Source organism: Pogoniulus pusillus, chromosome 6 (genome assembly GCF_015220805.1).
Source record: "Pogoniulus pusillus isolate bPogPus1 chromosome 6, bPogPus1.pri, whole genome shotgun sequence".
Taxonomy (NCBI): domain Eukaryota; kingdom Metazoa; phylum Chordata; class Aves; order Piciformes; family Lybiidae; genus Pogoniulus; species Pogoniulus pusillus.
Window position 1 is genome coordinate 18,900,884 of NC_087269.1, and position 24,135 is coordinate 18,925,018.

Sequence of the window (24,135 nt, forward strand, 5' to 3'; positions counted from 1 at the left end):
TTTCCAACTACGTACACTCTTTGCTGAAACTTTCTGGAGCTGGTTGCTACCCAAACATAATGTGTTGGTTTAGTGTGACTAATAATGTTTTCATGTTTGGAAGAATAATTTCCTCCATCTTATGTATGAAATGTATACATGACTATCTTTCTTTGGAATAGGCCCACAGCTGAGACAAGAAAGAAGGAAAACACTACTTCTTTTGGAGAAATATTTTTGCATGTTCTGTGGGAAGTTGTTCTGGGCTCGGATGAGTTAGGGGATTCTGGAGGATCTGTGCATTTTTCTTGTGTTGAGTGTAGGAATGCCTTTGGAGGAGAGAGGAGAAAACAGATCTCTGAAAGACAGACTCCAGCCCTTACACAGAAGAGAGCTTTCATCTTGAATCCAGCCCCCAAATTCCAGTTTATCAATTTAGTCATCTGTTTTCATTTACAAATGTAAAGAGAGCCAAAAACGTTGCATTGACAGCAAATTAATAGAGTCTTACTTAGTAGTGCTTACAGTTGTAATGGCAAACAGCAATGAGAGGGCAAATAACCTTATAATAACCTTATGAATTTTCTATGCATCTTCTTGGCTCTCTCTTACAGTGTATGCTACCTGGGTCATGAGGTAAATTAACGCTGTCCAGAAGTCCACAGACTTTGAGCCCCAAGTACCTTGCAGTGGGGCTATAGCTGAGGAATCCTTGGAAGCACCTGTTAGTGTACCTGTTCAGCAAACCACTTAACCTGGACTCCCTAGGGGTGTCTAAGAGTGCCTGCCCAGGTACTCTGTTTTTAAGTTGAACTGAATAACACCGCTTATTACTTTGCTTATTGCATCTTTATGGGCTGCTCTTTGGAATTTCCTTACACCAGCATGCCTGATATGAGGGAAAGGTTTTGAGCACTGTAGGGAGATCTAAATAAAACTGCTATGAAAAGATGCCTTCCCAGGCAAGCCATCTCAGTAAAGGAGCTGTGTGTGTTGCACCGCTAGTTGCCGATTTGCTGTTTGCTAAAGATAAATAATAGACCTAACAAAAAGCATATTACAGTGTAGAATTACGTACATTCAAGCACACATAGTTCATGCCAGGTTTTCTGATGGAAGCAACAGCCATAGATTTTATAAGGTTAAAAAAAATGTTGGAAGGGAGATTCCCGAGGTGGTTATTCCCAACATTTCTATAGCTAGAACAGAAGTCAAAACTGTATTTAATGTATAGTTATTTGAAATGATAAGCTAACTTACAAGTCTGGAAGAGAAAGAAAACAAAGCCATTTACAATAGCATGTTGTATCAATTAAGGGTATTATTCATAAACCAGTTTCTCCATAAAGCCTCTGAGTTGTCACCGCCCACCCCTTCTCCTCCCCCATCCTCTCCAGTTGCTTTTCCACTCAATTATGATGATACAAAGCCTGCCTCTCGGAAGGCCACATTTCAGTAAAGCCATCCTGTCCTTCCTAGTCTTTCTCAGCCACTACTAATGCTTACTTTTGACAGGTATCTTGGCAGCTGCAAAAGTGACTGGCTAACTCTGAACTGGTGTTATTTTCTTGTGTGACCATTTTTTAAGCCTTTCCTGCAATGCACGTTCATGTTGGCACAGGTAATGTTGCACGTACTTCACTAACAGCGCCAAGTCCAGATTTCAGAGTGTTCAGTTTGCAGCCTGAATGTTTTGTTATGACACAATTTTTTCCATGTGGTATTAAACTTAAAACTGATGATGCCAAGTCATCAGCTGTGTTGCAGCAGAGTCTGGCATTGCAGTGTGAGATTTTGAACCAATGAATCCTAGTGCTAGTTGAAGGGAGTCAGGGTGTGCTTATCCTTAAATATGAGGAGTGTTACAAAACCTATCACATCATATGTTATGGCACCGTAGGTGTCATTTTAAGTCTTGTGGAACATGCTTGGAGGGATTGGAGGGAAAACGAGATGGAATTGGCCCAGCCTGATGGCAGGCTCAGCTCTACCAGGGTAAGGCTTCCTGCCCTTGCCAGTCTCCTGCTTGCTTTGTGTGCAGGCTCAGTTATATAAAATGTCCTTTCCCCGTGAGAATAATTAATCCTCTCACGAGTGAGCCAGCTTGACATCCTGGGAAGGCGGAGTCGGGAAGAAGCTCTTTCAAACTGTCTGTTCTTGCCAAGCCCGGAGCACACACGGTGCCTGGGAGCAGAGGGACAGGCGTGCGGCTGCGTGGATACAGACTGCCACCTGCTGAGCAGGGGCAGGGCAGAGCCTCTGCAGCCCTTGCTGCCTGCCTTCTGCAGTGAAGCAGACACCCTCTGTGATTGTTACTTCCCTTGACCTCCAAACCCAGCCACCACTACCACCCAGGATGGCTGTTTAAAGGAATTTAAGTCTGAAGAGATTTGACTGAGAGGTTAACAAAGTACTGAATTATGTAGTCACCACCATGCTTGGATAAACGAAAGGGCACTGCCTGGCATATAGAGGCTCAGTGGAAAAGGATCTGGAGGTGCTTGTGGATGACTGGCTGAACATGAGCCAGCAGTGTGCCCAGGTGACCAAGAAGGACAACAGCAAGATGGCCTGTGTCAAAACCAGTGTGTCCAGCAGGAGTAGGGAAGTGACTGAGCCCCTGTCTTTGGCTCTGGTGAAGACACAACTTGAGTACTGTGCTCAGTTCTGGATCGTGAGAAAGACACTGAGGTTGTGGAGCATATCCAAAGAAGAGCACTGAGGCTGGTGAGGGGTTTGATGGGCACGGCATTACATGGAGTGGCTGAGAGAGCTGGGGTTGTTCAGTCTGGAGAAAAGAAGGATGAGGCGAGATCTTACAGCTGCTCTCTACAGCTACCTGAAAGGAGGTCGTAGTAAAGATGGTGTTGGTCTCCTCTCCCAAGTAATTAGTGACAGGATAAGAGGAAACGGGCTTAAGTTGTGCCAGGAGAGGTTTAGAGTCGATATTAGGAAAAAAAAAAATCTTAACTGGGGTGTTGGAACAAACTACCCAGGGAGGTGGTGGAGCCATCATCCCTGGAGGTGTTCAAGAAGCATATAGACATATAGTTTAGTGGTCATGGTAGTGGTTTACATTTGGACTCTATGATCTTACAGGCTTTTTCAAACCTTAATGAGTCTATGATTTAACTGCTCCCCTGCTCCCCAAAGTACAGAAATGGGTGTTGTCCTCATGTCTTTGAGGTAGACCTTGAATCTTGATCCAATGAGCTCAGCCAAGATCATGGCCATCCTTCCATGTGAACTGCTGTGACAACTGTGGTCTCCACCCAAACGAGCAGGGTGCCAGGGCAAAGTCAACCTCAGCAGTGACAATGGTTGGCTCACTAGAGGTCTGACTATGAATCAGAGCAATTCAAGGAATGTTGTAAAATGTTTCCTGCAAGTTCAGCTATCCCAGAGATATGTCTGGGGAGGGATCTTCATATAATATGAAGGAAGGACCAGGAAAAAAGCAGGAAAGAGAGAATAGATCTTGGAAAATGTATCACTCCCATTAGTGACTGTAGGATAAACATGCAGGAAAATATACTGGCTATTTTTGCCTCATCATTCCTCGTTCATATTCCAGTGACACACATATGAATATACTTATCCCCTCCTGTCGACAGCCAGTTACATGGCTGCCACTGCAGGAAGATGTATGTGAGATGGGATCTGCAACCTCTGTGAGCTGTATTCCCCTGCAGTATGGGACACCAAGTGCTATTCTTCTAAGGACTGCACCTTTGAGTCTGTCCTGCCATTGCTTTCTATCACCGACTCCTCCCTTGTGTTTGTTCAGGTTCCTCTTTCCAGCATCCCTACGATCACAGACATTTTTTGCTGATTCCTCACTGGGTTGCCTCCTGTGAAAATAGCACTTTGTCACATTGTGCTAGTTTGAAGCAGGCTAAAATGTTTTGGTGAGAAGAACTAGAGTACAGGCTTTGAAAGGAAAACAGTGGTGATGTCTATTTCCCTCATAGGCTTGCTGAGATGTATAAGAACAAAAGCAAAGCATAGATAGCCTACTCTCATTTCTGCTGCTGGTGAGCTCCGGGCTGCATCTTACTCTCTAACCTCACCCTCCATTTTTTGACTAATCCACTTTGCTTCCTAACCCCCTGGCCAAACTAGTTGAGAGCCCCTCCTGGGGACTCAGGTTCCTGGGAGCATTGTTATGTTTCTGTATTACCTTTTACTTTGTATATTTCTGTATATAACTGTATATACTGTAAATATCTGCTAGTATATTGTGCTAAGGTGTATATGATAAGCTTCATTCAATTTCCAGAGCTGGCTGAGTCTAGTCTGGGTGATTTCCAAAGTAGGGGGAGGGTGTTAACACCCAAACCATCACACACAGTTGCTAGCTTTTTTTGGGGAGAGAGACCTCTATATAAAGCTACAAGACAGGGTCCTCTAGCACTCTATCTTCCTTGTGAGTCTTGTTTTCAGTTTGGAAAGGAACTTGAACTAAAACCACAAAAAAAAAAAAAATCCAGAAAACACTGACTATGTTAAATTTTATGACTGTTCCCACATCCCTCATCATTTTCAACCACAGCACCATATTAGAGGCCAGTTACACATTGTGGGCATTTCTCTTGTTGGCAATCGGATAGCAGGAATTTGAGCTTCCCTTTCAAGTCCAGAATCAAAGTATTGATAAACAGTAAAAAAGGAATGTGTGTTTTGAAGCAGCATCTTCCTTCACAACAAGAAAACTGTGTAACTCCAAGGATTTTCCCAATATAATCCTGTTATTCCTCTCACAAATTTGTATTAGTTTTCCTTTCTCTCCTCCACACAGGAAATAAGCCCACAGGTCTCTCACACTTTAACATGCTTGTCATGCGATCTGCACAGAAACATTTCATACTCCCTGGACTCAGCACTTCATTTCTCAGCCATGTTTTCTCCAGTACTGGCAGCCTGTAGGGTGACTTGAAAAATAATTTCATTCATAATGCAGTAATTCTGTGTGCTTGATCTGCCTTGAACCTCTCCCGCTTTCTTCTGGCACCGCCCTGTAACAGTGATCTTGTTCCAGCCTTCTCACAGGTGTTTGGTTTGCTCAGGGGACAGCAGGATTTATTCTATAGTTTGCAGCTGAATGTACACATCAGAACAACCTGTGGAATTTCTAAACTGACCCCTTGCTTCTGTGGTCACTTCTGATATGCAAGGGAATGAAGTAAGATCATCCTTCTGGCCTCTTATTTCCCTGTTCCTGTTCTTCTAGTGTTGGTTTTGGTTTGTTTTTGTTTTCATATAGTGATTGTTCGGTTTTACTATTCCAACAACAAATGTGAGTGTTTTGCAAAGTTTTGGCTTCTTGAAGAGGGAGCTTCCCCTTTGTAAACTGCTTTTCAAAATGTGGCAAGTGATTCCGTGAGCCAGTTTCTATTTCAGTTTCTACTTGCATCTCTGATCCTTTGTTTCTATGAAGCAGTGTACAGTTTCAGTTTTCAAAGTAATTTTGTTGCTTTCGTTTCTTATTTTCCCCTACCAAGAGCTGAGGAAAGAGTTGTTTTATACTGCCTATGACCCAGCTTTATGATTTGTGAGAAAGAGACTGGTCATGGCAAAAGTGCAGTGTGCAGTGCATACCGGAACTGTATTTTGGTGAGTAGCTAAGGTAGTGGCAGTTGCCTTATCAGCATGAAACTGTGTGTGGAGTTTCCTTCTGACGGTGAAAAGTGAGAGCGAAGGGTGAAACAGTGCTTCTATAATCAGCCCGGTACTAGTTCCCTGGGCAGCCTTAGTTTGAAAATGAGACCAGAACCCAGAGGCAATGGAAACCTGTGTTACTGTGGGCTGGCAGAACTAAATTACTTTTGGTCCCTGGTCCAAGTACTTTAAGCTTGATCAGACAGCTCTGTGCTGCGCTGCTGATTGCAGTGTAGACACAGACACATCTTTGGAGAACCAACTGCACAGTAGAATCAGTCCTCCAATTTGATGTACAGTGTTCCAGTTAAGAAAAAAAATATCACTTATGTTAACCACTGCAGTTACTGGCAGTTTGGGTTCAGGTTTGCAGACATCTCCTAAGGAGAATATGACTCATTGCTCAGGGACTTTTCTTTTTTAACCATCTTCATTATACTGAGGTCGGGGAATTCCAGTATGATAAAAGAAAAATATTCTCATCATATTTCAGTGCCACAAATTTATGTGGTTTGGTACTTCTACATAGTTCAGATGAGTTATAATAACTGACCCAAAGAAGCCCTTAAAGGTGGACAACCTTAGTTTATGGTAGCCAGATGCCTCACTCAAATAGATAATGCCAGAAACCAAGAAATGCCAAATTTCAAGCCAAGTACCTGCCAACATACCTTTAAACCACCTTTATGTCCTCCTGGGTGGAATGTGGTACAAGGATGGGTGGAATGTGGTACAAGGAACAGCCTGTCCATGAGAACTTGTAAGAGCATGGAGCTTTCCTTCTTGTCTTGCCTCCACTTCTACATAACTACAGCCTAGGAGAGATGGCACAACCTACATCACTGTTGTGCTGCTTTGCTGAAAGCGGGACACTTCACTCTCCTATATATGCAGAGCCTGCCGAAAGCATGGCTATGAGCAGCACTCTGTTGCAGTATGCCAGATCTGTACACAGGCAGCAGATGCATCTCATTTGTACAATGCCATGCCATAATCATTCTGTAGGTGCACAAGTCTGGTGCAGGGCTACTAAACCATGTAGCTACAGCAGCTCGGGGGTTTTCCTTTGAAAGGAGGCAAAGTGTCGGGATTTTGGCAGTAGTAGTGGCAAGCTGATTGATTAGACACAGGAAATTGCAGAAGGGTTAGTGGTTTTTCTGAGTGTTTAGCATGTATTTAGTGTTTGAGAGCTTGGGAAGAGCTGTACAACCCAAATCAGGTCTCAGCCTTGCAACAAAACAAATTATCTGTCCTTCAGACCTCTGACAGGTCAAGCCTATGAAAGGTGTAAAGTATTTGAAGCTAATCCAAGTCCTGCCTTTCCTTTCAAACTTGTGTGTCATGCACAGATTTATGTCTGATTTCAAGGGCCACACATTACCATCCCAGGAACCTCACTTTTAGCAATGTGACCTTTTGGAGGAACCCCACACAAGTGTGGGCACCTGGCATTGCCCAGGGTTTAATTTGCAGTGCCTAGCACCCTGCTGCCAGGCCTTTCCTGCCCTGTTCACAGCCCTGGGGCCAGGTGGCAGCAATTAGGCCCTACTCCACATAGTATTCCCTGGCTAGCAGGTGGGAGCAAGTCCAGGCAAGTCCTCACTTGTTTTGGCTGAACCTTGACAGTGCCTGGAGGATCTCTCCAAGGAACTGATGGCAGAGTCAAAGAAAAAAGTGATGCTTGCTGCATAACCAGGAAAGATCAAACCTCTCCCTCCAGCTTCTCCCCTTCTGCTGAAATATGTTGCCTGGTAAGAAGACAGAAGCCATGTGCTATGTGGATTGTTATTTAATTACAATGGTGTTTTGATTGTATCAGTTTCTGCATTTGAAAAGCCAGTGTAATCAGTGTTGCATACATGCAGCTTCTGTAGGCTGCTTCCAACTATCATGGTTCTGGTGTGCTGCTTCAGCTCCTGCTTCTTTGAAGGGTTTTAGCATTAAAAAAAGCTTGCAATCGTTTCAGAGAAGAAAGGAAATAATTTTTACTTAACAGTGGGAACTTCTGCAAAGAAAACTTGCACATATACACACACACACAAATATATACACATATACAAAATACATTTACAAGAGGGGAGAACTTAATTACACAGCAACATCTGTATTCAAATTTATCAGGTGTATATTATACAATTATTCAAGTATTCTTCTTGGTATACTTTCTAGACTGCACTCCAGAGTTTTCACTTCCAAAAAGCAATATCCCACAATTTGAATGTAAGCAAAACATGATATTAAGTCAATAAGGATCATATACATCGAGATTAACCCTTTTCTTCAAATGACTGCTACTTCTTTTTGTAATGAATCCTACAGCTGGACTTTTATATTTAACCTTTAAGTAAATAATCTATAAAACTTGACTCAAACAATCTAAAGCATTTTTGAGGATGTTGTTATAAAACATGTAATTATTCCTTGTTTATAGAACTGATAATGAAAATGGTGTTTAAAACCTTTATTTGTATTACTATACAAATATTAATTCAGTCAGAAATATTTTGCAGATGACTGTGCTATGTCTGTTACAAACTACTAGAACAGGTTTTGATAAGGTTAGCACTATCAGTGAAAGAGCTTCTATTTTCCTGAGTGCAGGTTTTGCTTTGCTCAATATTGTCATTAGAAGACTGTCTCCTCTCTTGACAGCTAGAAGCAGCTGCCCTCAGCTTTTGCTCAATTTTGTCAGCTGCAGTACACATTTTCAACTTTCTCAAGCTGCTTATTAGGGTTCCACAGGCTCCTTTTAACCCATGTCTTTGATACCAGGCTTGAAATAGCTTAATTTTCTGCTCAGATGTATCATTACAATAATCCTGAATAGTTTGATCGATGACAGGTTCTGGTACTTTGTGATAACGAACAAATTTTTTGACATCTTGGAGTGTCATCTCCTCCACAATACCAGCAATATGACTGCTCAGGTCAGTATCTAGAAGCATAAAAAGAAATTAATGGTCTTGGCACTTTCACTGTTTGTTTTTTTTTAATCACTTGCACTCAGAGTTGATATTTTTCCTATCCAGTACAGATTAAGTTTCAGGTATTCAAGACCCAGGATGTTCTATATGTGATTTTTTCATAAGATATTGCAGTTCTGTTCCTACTAAATGCTAGGCAAGTCAGATGTTTAGGATTGTGTCCACGTTGCTTTCTACTGCTTGGAATAGAATGTCAGTTCCCTCTGTAACTTAGCCTTCCTCTATCATTAAAATCCCCTCATGTATCTGTTTTGCTCAGAATATTACTGGGAAAGGTCCCGGAAGAAGTTAGGTCTTTTGTTATGATATGTTTCTGGAGGTTATGTTGTTTTCCAACGGTGTATTACCAGTGTAGATTTGCCCTTGAACATAAATTAGGTTTGTGTTTCCATGATCCCACTGCTGGGTGCGGGACCACAGCACTGTCATCGTTATGTGTGATGCTAGAAATCTAGATGCTGCCTCCTAGTGTCTGCACCACAAGCAGAACAGAAATTCACTGGCTGTCAAGTAGTAATTGCTTCCTGTACAACAGAAATTCCTCCTTAGGCAAAACTTTAATGATACCAGTAAAGGCCTTAACAAGCACAATACAAACTGGCACTCCTTTAAAAAGTGTTCACGGTGTGCTAGAATGACAGCTCCAGGCAGTGGCAAAGTCGACAGAAAAGTATCCTTTCCTTAGCATAGGATTGACATGTCTGCCTGTTTGGGTTTTTGCCTTTTAATCAACTTTGAGAAATAACTTGTCTCTTACCTGCGCACATGAGGGCTATGCTCTCCTGAAAAAAAAGAAGCAAGAGAGAAATTAGTAGAAACAAGTTTTGCAAAGCAACCACCTTGTGTAAGAGGATAAACGGATTCCATGACACTTGGGTAATTCTCATTTAGCTTTCTCCACCATTCCCCTGATCAGATGGAAAGGCCTCTTTTGACTTGAGTGAGCTTGAGGAATCACATCACTATGGCAGTTGCTTAAAAGTATACATGGACACAAGTGCCCTGTGGTCAGTGGAGGCCTCATGACTGTCATAGTAGGCCTGAATAGGCCAAAAGAGGCTTATACATGTCCTAACTTACCCAGACATGTTTTTCTGCTCTCCCTCCTTCTGTTTTGGGGAGAAGAAACCACTGGAAAGAGGACAAAGAACCTGAAGCCACTGAGTTTAAGGACTCTGGCTTGCTCAGATTTGTTTTGCTCCTCTTCACATCCTGTGGTAAACAAGGTACATACACTTGGCTTGTGCCTGCCTCGTGCAGTTTTTCCCAAATTTGGATAAAGCAAGCTGATGGCTTAGCCTAATAAGGTCAAGCTTGGCAAACTGCCATTGTGATTGGCTATTCTGTCTCCAAAGGCCCATTAGTCTCAGGTTGTATTGATAAAAGAGATTAGCAGGTAACACAATGTGCTCAGCCATTGTATTCGTGCTTGCTACTGTCATTGCTCTCTGCTTCTGGCAGTGACTCTGCTATTGCCTTCTGCAGCATTATGTTTTGCTAAGCTATGTTAGCTCTGTTGAATAATAGTCCCTGTACTCTGGACTAGTTTCTCTGGAAACTGATTGCTTCAAGTTTACCAGGAACAGGCTTTAAATGCCGCAATGTAATAGATCTGCATAGCCACATCTGTGCCAGAAATGCACATTGCGAGGCAGCCTGCCTACACACAGATTGTCCAGACAAACCAGGATAAGGTCAGAGATTGTCTGCCTCCTTTCCCCAGCACCCTGTGAAGTCTGGGAAGAATCAGAAGCCTCAGAGGCTAACAAGACATCAACAGAATTCCCTGAAAGCATTTGGGTGCTGTCTGAAGCTGTAGCTAGCCCCATGAGTTGGGAGATAATTTTTGTGAGTAAATACTTAAAGCCTCTTGTAATTCACCAATTGCCTTCTGCCATAAGCAGAAAGGAGCAACCTGAGTCCATCTAGTGGGCAAGTGGTATATTGACGACAAGAACTTCTTCCAGTTCAATTATGTTTACATTTTTGCTAGTTATTTCTTAAACGTTCTAGGTCCTATATTATTTTTCTGCATAATTTTTCCATGAGCATGCAAAGAACCAATTATTACTAAAATTAGTGGCTGTGGAGGCAAGATTCCTGAATATCAAAATTAATAACCAATATTAATTTTGGAAAATTATCATCTCACATTAATTAATTACCCTACCATCACAATGACTTGAGAAGTTTTGATCTCGGACATGTAACTTAGGAAGAATGTCCACAAATCCTGAGGAAATAATGCAGACTTTCCCTTACTTTTCCCAAAAGAGTCATCAGAGTGAAATTTACTTCACTGATGTCATAGGAGAGAGGTAAGCACATACTTGGGAGTTTTAGCATAATTTAAATGGAACAAAGTTCCTTGCAAGAAGCTGAAGATTTTGTGACCTATACTCACATAAGAAACCTCTTGTTTGAGGACTCCATCTATGTTCTCTTTGCTGGTACAACACTTCTGTTTTCTCTTGTCTGAAACAGAAAAATATAGGATAGAGTATATTTCTCCTCTGAACTCCAAGAATTCAAAATTACTTATGACTAAGCAACAGAAGATCCTAGTCACAATATCACAGGAATAAGGAACTACTTACACAAGAATATTGCTCCAGCCACTGCAAGTAGCAATAACACAATTATCAAAGCAGTGCCCCACCATGGCACTCCTGTTTCTGTTGAAACATTGGAAATGTTACACAGAAGTCAATAAACACAGTGCAGCAGCACATTCTAAATTTTAAACAAGACTGCATTAGATTATAAAAGCCTTTCTGTGATTTCATGATGTCAAAAGCCTCATCTTTGTTGAAGTCTTACCAATCATGAGTGTCACTTCTAAGAAGGAGTCATAGCTCCAACATCTGCACAGTGATGGTGGTGGGAGGGGAAGCAATCATGCTCTGCAGGTCAGTGCAGAGCCCAGCAGACAAGCTGTCCTTAACTCCCAGGAATCACTATGGGCCATTGAGTAGAACACTACAATTTCAATAGCCTCTCAAAATACAGTGGATGCTGGACCATGCCGAGTCTTAAAATGGTACCTTTCATTTTGCACACAGTGTCTGAAGTTGAAGTACATTCTTGTTCAATTGTACCACTTTCACATCTGCAGAAAACATGAACAAAAATTGTCACGGAATTTGCTGTTCTCTCTATAAACTCTGTTAAGAAATCAAATCCAAATCTTATCATCATCTTATTAGCTAAATACTTCATACATGAGTAGGTTAGAGTTTGAAATTTGATAATTATGGGAAGGCACAGGAGAGAAAAAAGGCATGGAAACAGTATTCTAGATGTAACAGCAGATCACACAAACAGGAAAGATCAAAAACTTCATTACATCTTTTTGAAAAGCAGATAGGGACTTAGTGGACGTGTACCAACTTTTCTACGTGCCTTTACAAAGGCTGCATGGATGCTCAATCAACTGCCTGAGCTAAGTCAGATCAACAAGCTGTGTGCAAAGGAAGACTAGTAGTATGTTTTCCTCCAGGTTATACATTACTTTAGCTTTTTGTCTTGAAACTGGCTGGAAAAATGTGTTAACTTTGAATTTTAACCATTTCACATTTAACAATGAAGGCACAAACTTACATGGTACATGGATCACAATGGCTAGTACATGGTGCAGAACTACAAAAATGGTTCTTTGCGCAGGTGCATTCTGTGTTTTGTGTTTGGGTACAGTTCCTTGCAACCACCAAACCTACAACAAATACCTTGAAGTTTGTTAGTTTGAAAAAGTAAGCCTTAAGGCCAGGCCTCTGCTCACAAGCTCTTGTCCTCAAATAAGTGCTTTTCTACTGCTGGCACTGGTGAGGCTTAGCTATGAGAACATTTGTTTTATAAGGAGCCCTGCTGCTGGAAATATGGCAATGGCAAAGACACTTCTGCTGGTCAAGAGCTCAAAAAAATGAGCACACAATAAACTACTCACTAAAAGAAGATTCATTTGCTCAGCACTGCCAAAGGTTGTCAGCTTCTTTTTCCCATTCAGAAGTGTAAAGCCAAAAGGAAACCTGGAATATCCTACAGCCATCTCCCAACCTGTTTGCTGTCAGGGGGAGTAAAGAACTTCCCTCAACAACACATTTTATCTTGAGTATCTCCGATGGTGAGGAATTCCACTCTTTTCAGCAAACACACATATTGCCTGTTTTAAGAATCAAATCAAGTGAATTAATTTTCTTCTCTCCTTAGTGTATATGATGAAGCTATCTCTATGTGTGAAAAAATAATTTCTGCATTAAAAACTACTGCAAGTATCTATGTACTATGAAAGCTATTTTCATAAGCATGTAAGAATGTAAGTGATTTTTTTACTTATTACATTCAGCTCCCTGCTGTAATGGGAGGCCATGTTATCATTCAAAATCTGATGAGGCTCTGCTCTGAAACCAGTGCTGAAGCCATTCATGGAAATACAAAACATAAATAGTCCTAAGAATGGTTCTCATGGAACTTCAGTGCTAGCTTTCTAATGTTTTCAATGGAATTCTCCTCAACTACATTATTGCTCACAAGATAATGTGACTGGTCATGCCCCAGGGAAGTGATTGAGTCACCATCCCTGGAGGTGCTCAAGAAAAGACTGGATGAGGCACTTAGTGCCATGATCTAGTTGACTGGATAGGGCTGGGGGATAGGTTTGACTGGATGATCTTGGAGGTTCTCTTCCAACCTGGCTGATTCTATGATTGATCACACTTTTCCCTTCAGTTTAATAGTTTCCTTTCTAGCACTACAAAAAATACAGAATTGTTTTGCTGTACTCAACTTTACCAAGCCAAAAGTGCTTCCTAATGACAGGATACTTTTCTAAGCATATGGAGGTGATACAGAAAAGTGAAAGCACTGAATCATAGACCACATTGGAGTTAAGAGCTGTCTCTCCCCTTGCTAAACTTGATTTTGGATATGAGTAATGTAGAACTATCATTCCATAAGTTCAAGTACCTTAAAACTACAGGACACCTGGTGGAACTGATAGTAATTCAGTTTAATGAATGTAAAAAAACCCCTATTATGAGTATTTATGCAACAGATATTTAATTTCTAGAACCCAGTGTTTCCCAGCTTGCTCACACACAAAGGACTCATAAACAGACACTAAAATGGTTAGGTAGGGACAGACTTCCAACCATCCCTTTCCACAGCTGAGGATGCTGGTAGGCTTCATAGGGAAAAGACCACAGAAAGTAAACAGGTTTGTTTGTTTTCTCTGAGCAGCAGTGCTTGCCTCCATTGCCAACTACAGAATAGCAGGGTAGGTGGACCACTGGTCTGACCCAGTAGGGAATGCTGTCATAATTTGACCCTACATTGGCACAGCATCTTGAATGTATAACAGACATCACTCCATCACCCCCAGCAATTTAATATTATTAATGACATGAAACAGTATGAAAGAAACCACTGGGAACTCTACCATCTCTGCTTCTCACAACATCTCTCTTCCTTTAAATAGAGGGCAAAAGAGAGAGCTTTTCTTCCTAAGAGTTTCTATAGGGTCTGCTTTGCCAAGACTGCTTTGGTGGATGATGTTAGATATAAGGAGAAATGATTGACCAGTTAGCCTGTTCTTCTTTCAGTTTTGTGCTTGACAAAAGGGAACTGCATGTGCTACAGCTAAAACATTTCAATCTGCTCGTTACCCACCATTCAGGGCTGGCTGAGACTTTTTAGTCAACTCCTGTAACAAAGTAAAAGAATTGCTGGAGTTGTTATTTCTATAGACATACCGAATATGCTGTCACATAAGGAGCATCTCAAACACTTGTCCACATTATTGGCATGATCCATGTACTCCATTCCATTTTTACAGGGAACACAGTGTTTGCTAATATCTTTTGGGCAGTCAATATTTTTAACAAAACCTGTGAAGACACAAAAACAAGAATTATGATTTACAATACCATTGGGCAGCAGCCATCATCTTTAAAACTTGGATCAGACTTTTCTTTTTAATCCCTAATTCTTTCATATTTACAAATATAGACAGAAGCTCATTTCTTTAGGTTTACATATGTGTGTTTTTCAGGGAAGTTGCACATATGGAAGATCTGATTATCCCCCCACCCCCATCTTCCTCCAGTTTAGAACTGAGCAAACAAAAGAGACCATGTGAAACTGGGAAGCAAAATAAATATATTGTGTCTTGCAGGACAAAATTGTGTGCTTGCATTTTTTAACCTCTTTCTAGGGTGTGTAGGTAATTTCTGGTAATTCTTGACAAGCACATTATGTAAGAACTACTACTGTCTGTAGTGAAAAGATATTGGTACACCGAGCGCAAGAAATACTTCTGAGTGTCCAACATTCTGTAACAGAGAAAGATACAGATAAAATGAAGCATTCCATCCACAAAACCAAAGCATGCCTCTTGGATATCTCACCAGAAAGCAACTGCCCAAGTTGTAGTTTCCACTCTTACTGAATTCATGTCATGACACTCACCGGGATTACATTTTCTGCAACACCCGGCGTTAGAATTGTATTCATCCTGGTTACAAGTAACTTCTCTCTCAACAATAATCCTCCTGATAGTTGAGTTTTTGTATACTCTGGGTATTAGAGCATCAGTATTATTTTTGCATTCTATTCCAGTAATTATGACAACCACCTAGGATAGAAAAATAGAAAGGTTTTATATATACATAAAATCTGTCAAGGACTGAAGGTTACTGAGGCTGTGTTTTACTACTACCACAGAATTATGTCAGTACGGTTTCACTATTGCTAAACATATTGATGTCCACCCCTTCATTAAAAGTCATCCATTACTTCAGAACTAATGGACAATGACTGCACAGATTCAATGCTACCAAGCCTATCACCACAGGTACTGGTCATTTGAACATTGTGTTGTAACAGCTGTCTACATATGTCTAATTATAGTGCAAAGCAAAGGAAATTCCGGTATTTCTTGGAATCAGCCTGGCAACCAGCAATAGAACAAGGGGACACAGTCTCAAGTTGTGCTGGGGAATGTATAGGCTGAATGTTTGGAGGAAATTCTTCACAGAGAGAGTGATTGGCATTGGAATGGGCTGCCCAGGGAGGTGGTGGAGGCACCATCCCTGGAGGTCTTCAAGAAGAGACTGGATGGGGCACTTGGTGCCATGGTCTAGTGGACTGGATAGGGCTAGGTGCTAGGTTGGACTGGATGATCTTGGAGGTCTCTTCCAACCTGGTTGATTCTATGATTCTATGATTGCCTCAGTTCACTGTGCATTTCTTAATAATAATTAATCTTCCACAGAGAACATCCTTAATTCAAATGATATCTTTCTTAATTTCTTGCCAGCCTACTGTTGCTTGTAAATGAAATAGTTTTACTGTATCTTTGAAAAGAGAAAAAAAATGATTTTTTAATTGCAGCCCAAAATACCTGATCTTATTCTCACATTGGTTTCCAATTATTTTCCTGTTTAATAGATGATGCCTACATATTCCTCAAAGAAGTATCACTCTTCTTTCAGTTTTGCACTCTGATCAATCTGTTTGAATGCTCTGTTAAATTACATATTGCTTTATTTATTTTCCTGTTATTAATCAGTATTAACTTTATTACTTGTCACTGTCCTGCCTCTTCTCATCATAATAAAGAAAACCCACATTTTTTTTTTTTGGGGGGGGGGGAAGGAAGGGGGACTATTTGGGAGTAAGGTAGGAAAGTGAGAAGAACAGATCTGTTATAATTTGGCAATAGCTCATAAGGAATTCTGTACATGCTTTGCATACTTTAAGTATGAGATGTCTATAAAATGGCATTATGCAATGCTTGCTTCCTGGGTAGCTGAAATTCTTCCTAGAGATGTTCTGTAGGACAGCCTGCCTTTACTTAACCCAGTCTCTGCTAATAATTTGGAGTGATTTGAACATTTTCATAATTTATTTTTAGTTGTTGCGTGTTGCTAACTATCTGTGTGGAGCTGTAACAGAAAAAAATGAAGACAATTCTTGTTTTCAAGAGTTTGAAGCCTTAATATTTAATGTGAACTCTGCATTCACTGTTCTTGCTCCTCTTAAAAAACATACCAGTTTGCATTTTATGGAAGATTTGGGAATACAGTGTGAAGGATGCTGAGGATGGGGGAAATGGTGCCTGGGAAGAACTAGAGCAATGCTGTTGTCCTTTGCAAAACGAAAGAACTAGCCAAGTTGTGAAGGAGAGGAGGGCTGGCAGGGTGCCTTTTTTGGACAGGAGATTAGTGGGGAATGAGGTACAAGACAACACAACTACCAAATCTTCGTATTGATGGCACACCGCATGCAGTCCTACCAATCACAGAATCAGTCACATTTTAAATCAGCATGCAAGACACCTTGACTACAATGATTTCTTTTTGTCTTGGATACTTTAAAGGCACTAATTCTGAATGGCTGGCCATCTTTGAACACTTTTGAATGGCAGCTTAATATAAATTTGACTGTATCTGTTAATGCTAACAACAAGGCACACAGATATTTAAGGTATTGGTATAATATAAGGATTGGTTATTTTTATTATATTTTACTGTCTTGCCAGAGGATGATAATTAATGGCTGATTTAATTAATTCTCCTCGTGTGAAATCACTTGGATTCTTAAATATTAATTTACTGAAAAATGGGACTGCCTCTAAAGTGAAGGAAGTACTATCTGTGGCTAGTTAATTCAAGTAATGGATGTGACCACTGTTTGCTGAATTCTACAAGTAGCCACTTCTTTTGATTCTCTAGTCTATTCAGAGATGAGAAAATGCAATGCATTTTCTTTCCTTAGCAGCCATCTGCTTTAAAATTTATGTAATATTAGTTGCTACATTGAAATTAAGAAGGCTTTTCTTTGCAACCAAAGGAGAAGCTTCAGCTGCTAAAAAAAACCAAACAGTTTAGCACTTAAGAAACCGTGGGTATCAATGCTCAGCCCATCACTTCCTCTGTTCAAGTGCTCTGACTCTTCCTTTGCTGCCAAAGCTTGAAGAGTGCTCTTCTCCAAACCTCAGTATAATGATATTAAAAGGCTAGAGTTAACACAAGGCTTTAACAGAAACTGTTCAATGCATGTACCAAATTAGAGTTACTTGTTTTCCTTTTGGCTCGGAGAATTGTCTTACTAAATACTGGCACCTGGTTGAAAAATCATGACATCTGAGTCAAAAATAATTACTCAAATGTAGTCAGGGACATAGATACTCAGCCTGGTTTGGCTTTCCCCAAAGGAGAGTGAAACCTTGCCACTTCCACTGCTTGCTCCTCTGCCACACCTCAGACTAGGCCAAGGGAGAGGATGGTCCCAAGGTAACACTGGAGGGGACACGCACTGCCTGGATGAAACCAAAGAGCGCTGGGAAAGCACAGAGCACATGCGAAAAAACAAAATGCCCATGCAAAAAAATGGGATCTAATGAAGGAGGGAAGCATCTTTCTAAATGACTAGTACCAGTGAAACTTGGCTGATTTTTTTTTTACAATGCATGCGTTTACTGAACACCTAAAATTAGTGTCTGCACAGACACAGCTTTCCCTCAAACAAACAAACCAACCTCTTGGAGCCCTGTTTAATGCTTTTATACGGATGAGCTATGCTGACACTGTGAGGGAGAGATAGAAATATTAACAGGTTTTGACGAAAGCCCTCTGCTGCCATTTGCAGAGAAGAACTTCCTGGTAAACTTAACAAGAAGTGGGGATCGCTTCTCAGAACTTGATGTTTAAGCAGCCCCGAACACCTACATCAGCTCTGCTCGCAGAGACAATGTGCACTGCTTTACTGTACCAGGGACAATGGGAAAACTCCAGACTTTTCATAGCAATGCCCTAAGCTTTTCAACCTTTTTTTTCTTGACTTGGATTTGGATCTTGTTAAAACCAATCCATTTGTCATATAAAGATTTTGGTGTCTTATAGTCAAAAAGAAGTCAGTAGTCATTTAGCTTCCTACACATACCTTAACTGCTTTCCTTGTTGTCACAGAGCAACAAGTGCTAGTAATGGAAAGGAAGCACTTTTGGGGCTTTTACATAGCCAGGGGTGATAGGTACTTTTTTATGATGTGTGCATTCAAACAACTGCTGTATGTTTTCAGCCTAAAATGACTCACTGAGGGAAGCGCTCTTCTACTTTTGTCATCTTAACCTACAAAACAGCTGTCATATCTAAAGACTTAGATTGAACTAAGCAGTCAGTGGAGAAAAAAAATTATTTGAAACCATTAATAGGAGCAGAACTAATCCAAATTATCACATGAGCTCAAATTGTTTAATTTCTCTCCTTAAATGCACAGGCATTTAAGAGAACTTTCTACCTCCTCCCTCTCTTTCACTCCTAAAGAGTCCTTCAAAATGCTTTCACCAACAGGCATCTGCTAAGGAGACTTCTAAAACATATTTTCCCTCTGTATTCCCAGAGCAGAGTGACAGGAATTTTACTTTCTTTAAAAACGTGTGTCATTTTGGGGATTCTTAGGTCTCTGATCCTTCCTGTATTAGAGTATTTATAATACTATGTTTTGTTTTGCTTGTTTGTAGAAGGTAGAAGTTGATAGTTAACACCAAGATAATTCCTGAAAATAGCATTTCATGTTCTAAAATATCTTATGAGAAGGTTGAAAAGAACCAGTTCCAATTTCTGAAGTCCAGCAATAGGAGTTGGTATTTCCCTACAAGAAGAAGCACTCCGAGCTTCTTAAATTTCAAGTGAGATGCATTTAAAGTGAGATGCATTTCAAGTGAGATTCAACTCTCAATACCTGTGACAGTTAGAAGCCTCAGTTACTGCCCCGTGTCTTAAAACAATCCCTGTCCAAATTCAACCTGTTACTATTTCACATCTCAGCCAACTCATGTGAAATACAGCAACATGATGGGGGGTGGGTGCGGGTGCATCACTGTGTTTGCATTTTTTTAAGCATACAGTACTAGTGAATGCCTCTTAAGTATTACACAATTTTGGAGAATTGGAACAGTATTAACAGATCCCACCTCACTTTTGGTGTTGTAGCTAAGACTGAGCAAGAGCTTGATGGCACAGAAATTTAGCAGCTCTTCCCCATTTTCCTTTTGTGACACAGTCCAGTTTTCTCGTTGACACTTTGTTCGGTAAGTTGCTTCAAAGATAAGAGCAGATACTTGGAAAGGTGAGTAGACAAACGTTTCCAGAATTCGGCCCTTACACTTTTCACTTGCATTTTGGGTCATCACACGACTTTGGGACTGTTGCATATACATTTAAATGCATGGACAATAAGAAGGCTCAGCACAGCAACGCAGGAGTCCTTTTGCAAAAGACCTATCACTGAAATTTTCAGACAACTGTCTGCTTTGTAGTCACATCAGGTCATTACAAAGCATTTAGGTAGTATTTCATTCTCTTCAGATGCCCTATTCCTTTAGAGTGTGTCTGTGAGCAGTACGTGGTCTTGCAGCTTGTTTTACAGGGTAAAGATAAATCTTTTCTAAGTAAGGCCATCGCTGTTTTGCATGGCTATGCCTGCAGCTGCTTCTACTTCAGCGCAACATGGAACTCCTTGCAAAATTGAGGTCACATTCAACAAACAACTTTCATGTTCTGGTTTAAACACATTACCATGTCAAATAGTCCTCAGGTTTACTGATTTATAAGCAGTGGAACGACATGCTAATAAAAAAACCCCCAATATCATTAAAAAAAAAAGAATGTGGGGGTGCTGCAGTCATCCTAAGGGGTACTGAAATTTGGAAACGAAGCAAATAAGAAGAGAAATTATATTTATTCTCAGCAAGGTGTGATAATGAAGTATTTATTAATGTATATTGTGAAAAAAAAATTAGATTTATATTCTGTATAGTTCCAAGATACGTAGCTAGACAGACACTTCTGCCAGCTGTTTGCTGCTCCTGCCTAGGACTAAGTTGATACACTCTTCCGTCAGCAGGTGAAAATCCTTCTTTGCTCTGGTGCTTTGTGCAGAAGCATGGATATAATCCTCTGCATCAATTTAAAGATTCTCCTTCCTGTTATACAGTGAATCAAATCAGAACCCGAGACACTTTTAACACTTGATTTTTAACCTGCCAGCCCCCAAGAGCAAACTGCATTCGTTAGCAATGTAACCGCACAGTAAAGATTTTGAATGTGAACTTCAGTGAGTTCCCGCTCAAACAGGTGAGAATTTAGGTTGGGGAAGCAATGTGTACTGCATCCACACTTCCAGGCATGTCTCAGCCCTGCTGTGCAGTGGGGCTAGCTGCCACCTGCATGAGGCCTGCTATCCCACCTCTGGGCTCTCTGAGCAGAGCTGCTCGGGTTCAGACATCTGCACTTGCCTGTTTCTAGATTTCCTGCCCAGAAGCCTGCTGCCACAACAGCCATTTGGCCTAAAGCACTTTTCCACCAGTGGAGATCCCTGCATTGCCAGCACTGCTGAGCTGACAGTTTGACTGCTGTCCTTGTTGACAGTAGCCCTTCCAAATGAGTGTTTGCAAACGTATCTGTTGACAGACAGACATGTGACATAACCTCTGAAGCTGTATGGACTCATGCTCTGTGATGGTGTGCTAGTTTGAGACCAATTGGAATATTTCAATAAGAAAAATTAGATTACAGGCTGTGAAAAGGACACAAACATAAATAAGATAGCGTCTCTCTATCTGTCAGAGTTGGTGTCTGTGTTTTCCTCCCAGGGCTTTTGCTGCTCTGCCTGGATCTTTATAACCCAACTAATCATTCTGCTTCTATCCTCCCTTGCCGATCCTTCCAGCTCACCTTGCATGTAAGGCAGACTCTGGGATAAGGTAAAGGGTTGGAAAGAAGGTGGAAGGGTGATTTGGAGCCTCTCCCAGAGACTCTGATTTCTGGGAGGGGTGTTGTGTTTCTGTATTAAACTTGTTATTTCTATATATAGCTATATATATTTGTAATATATTGTAAATATCTGCTTGTATATTGTGCTATGCTGTAAATACAGCTTCCAGCCGACTGAGTCTAGTCTGGGTGAATTGTGTGTGTGTGTGGGTAACTCCCAAACCAGGACAGCTGAGATGTCCTATCACTTCCAGTAAATGCTACACCTCAGCCCAGTGGGCTGGGCCTGTTCCACTAACTTTTCCTGCAACTCTGCCAGCCAGCAGTGGTTCAAAACTCCTCTGCCAAAGGTCTTCACTTTTATGTTGCTTTACCAGATCACTTGGTCACAGATCCTGGAGGTGTGGCGCAAGTCAGCTTTCACTATCGTGGTCTTTGCCCAGGCAGCTGCTCAGCCCACTCCAAGGGTGCTCTGCACGAATGCGCCACCCGCCTGGCTAGCGTCCCCGGCTAGCCCTGGATTGTTGCGGGCTGATGCCACTGGGTACCCTACAGCTACGGCACACGAGCCAGTGTGTCTGACAGCCACCTGTATCCATGCCCTTTTTCTTTCTTTCCCTCTGCTCTTCAGTACCGTCCCTTTCCTTTCACCGGGCATTCTAAGAAGTGACTGTAAAATCATAAAGCGTCTGAACTTAAAGGTGTTGGTTTTTGTAAAGAGGTGAAAACCCAAGATTCGCCTAAATTAATTAACTGAAATCTTGAAGAAAAGTTAGCTGCGGCCAAAGGCGACCACAAGCTAACCAGCGCTTCCCGACCGCCTGCCGCGCCACCCCGCGCCCCGCACGGCCGGGGCTGGCCCCACCGCCCACCCCGCCCGGCTCTCGGCAGTCTGTCCCGCTCACCCGCTCGGGCAGACACTTACGAGGAGCAGAGAGAGGAGTCCCCAGGCCATGCCGCCGGCCCTCAGCAGAGTCCCGCATCGCCGCCAAGCCGGAAGCGGGGCGGCGTGGACGGCTCCTCCCATGTTAGCAAACACGGCGGGGGCCCGCCCCAAGCCGGCCCGGAGCGCATCTGCGGGGTGGTGAGGGGTCAGCGGCAGGTAGCGAGGGGGACTGCTGTACCTCTCCCGCAGGTGCCTGCAGCGTCGGGAGCCAGCTCCGGGCAGAGACTTCTGCCCCCGCACGACTCCGCAGGTGCGGGACGGACACTTCTGCCCGCGGGCAGCCTCTGCTTCCCGCATGCATTGAGCTCCCTTTTGTAGGATGGAGGCAAGGGGACGCTGTCTCCTTTCGGGTGTCAGCGGCACCACGCTCTTCACGGGGATCTTAAGTGTTCGGGCTGTGCGGGGTCGGGTGTACCCACCTGGCAGCCGGCGAGTACCAGGCATGGCCCTGACGTCATGAAGCAAACAGGCTTTGGGCTGGGCATGGCACGAGGCATTTACTTGATGTTTTTTGACTGCTGGACTGAGCAATCGCCTCCCAACCGGGGCAAATTCTCCAGTTGTTTAGTACTGCTAAGAACAGGCTTGAGGCAGGGAGTCCTGAGTCTGTAGGAGTGGAGCAGTCGTTAAGAACCGGCGATTTTCGCTGCACCAGGAGGAGATGCTGCCCCTTGCCATTCTCTCAGAAGGATTGCTCAAGCCTGTGACTTCTCTTTTGTAGCTATTTCCAGTCAGTCCTTCAGTTTTCCCTGCATGCTTTTTGTGGTTTTGAAATGCTACTATGTCTGGCCTCCTTCATAGGTAATGTGATGGTGTCAGTTACTGGTATGCATTCTGATGATCACGTTTTGACTTGATGTTGCTGCTTTGTGAAGACCATGGTTGTAGCTAGCATCTACATTTTAAACACCGTTTTTTCAGTGGTTTATGACTCAGATTTGCAGAAACCTACAGGTTTGCTGCTGGTCTGACTTTTAGCTGCCATACAGATAAGCTAAGTTCATATCACCATTCAAAACACAAAAAGCTGCTGGTTTAAATACTTCAGGTGCTTTAAGCACTTCCGGACAGAATGGAGTGTACTGTTGACACGTTTTTAGAGATGCTGTCTCTGGACTATCTTTTAACAATCATCTTTTTGCTTTTTGGTTGCAAGTACAGAGTATGAGGAGTGAGGCACCACTCTTAGGTGCAGTGGCTGTGTTACACGTCTGTAGTTCCTACTGGCCAAACTCAAACCAAGGCTGCTAATTTTAGCGGAAATTTGCGTGTGGGTAGGTGTGTAGCAGGGACTGTGAGCAACGTTGTCTGGATCTGGATGGCTGCTGCAGCACACAGCTCAGTAGAATTGTTTCCAAATTCATCACCGTGAGGACTGTGGTTTGTCCTAAACCCAAAATCTAGCCATGACCAGGCACTCAGCAGGCATCACTTAGCATTCAGTAACGCCTTGTGCTGCCTCTTACCCTAATTATCTGGTATCTTCTGTTGATGCAGCTAACACCTATTATTGCATGTGTGGTTTACGCTCCTCCCTGCACCCCCACCGGAGGTGTGGTGACTGCATGTATACATCTATTTTGCGGTGGAGTATTTTTGTGTTGGTGGGGAGGTTTGAAAACATTTGAGAGGACACCAGATTGTTATCTAAACGATAGTGTCTGTATTTGACTTGGAGTCATACCTCATGTAGTTAGTAACTGTAGCTGTTTGGGTTTTGCACTGTTCCTTTGGATTACAGCAGCTCTTTCAGGCCGGTGAAAGTGACTTAATCTAAAACTTAATTTGGGTGTCA

General features: G+C 42.1%; 2 protein-coding genes across 2 annotated transcripts in view; one reads left to right on the forward strand and one right to left on the reverse strand.

The window, feature by feature from the left end:
• The first annotated feature begins 7,256 nt into the window (after nt 1-7,256).
• The window catches only part of ACTA2 (actin alpha 2, smooth muscle), a 46,529-nt gene continuing 29,650 nt past the window's right edge, over nt 7,257-24,135 (forward strand). The window contains exon 1 of the mRNA XM_064144746.1: nt 7,257-7,388. The gene's annotated coding sequence lies outside the window, so the exon portion shown is untranslated. The remainder of the gene's footprint in view (nt 7,389-24,135) is intronic.
• Nucleotides 7,598-22,784, reverse strand: FAS (Fas cell surface death receptor). Its single transcript, XM_064145558.1, has 11 exons — nt 22,300-22,784; nt 20,868-21,081; nt 19,594-19,824; nt 15,084-15,249; nt 14,369-14,503; nt 12,222-12,333; nt 11,666-11,730; nt 11,219-11,296; nt 11,026-11,096; nt 9,379-9,403; nt 7,598-8,572 (listed from the first exon to the last, which is right to left on the reverse strand). Exons 1-11 carry the CDS (start codon nt 22,782-22,784, stop codon nt 8,166-8,168), a joined length of 1,989 nt encoding a protein of 662 aa, XP_064001628.1. The 3' UTR covers nt 7,598-8,165.

Excerpts from the sequence above, each read along its gene's own strand:
- FAS (XM_064145558.1), bottom strand. The coding sequence starts at position 22,784 with ATGCCTGGTACTCGCCGGCTGCCAGGTGGGTACACCCGACCCCGCACA. Across the intron at positions 11,297-11,665 it reads CACTGTGTGCAAAATGAAAG|AAACAGGAGTGCCATGGTGG; the intron begins GTACCATTTTAA and ends ATGTTTCAACAG. Across the intron at positions 11,097-11,218 it reads GGCTGGAGCAATATTCTTGT|ACAAGAGAAAACAGAAGTGT; the intron begins GTAAGTAGTTCC and ends TTTCTGTTTCAG.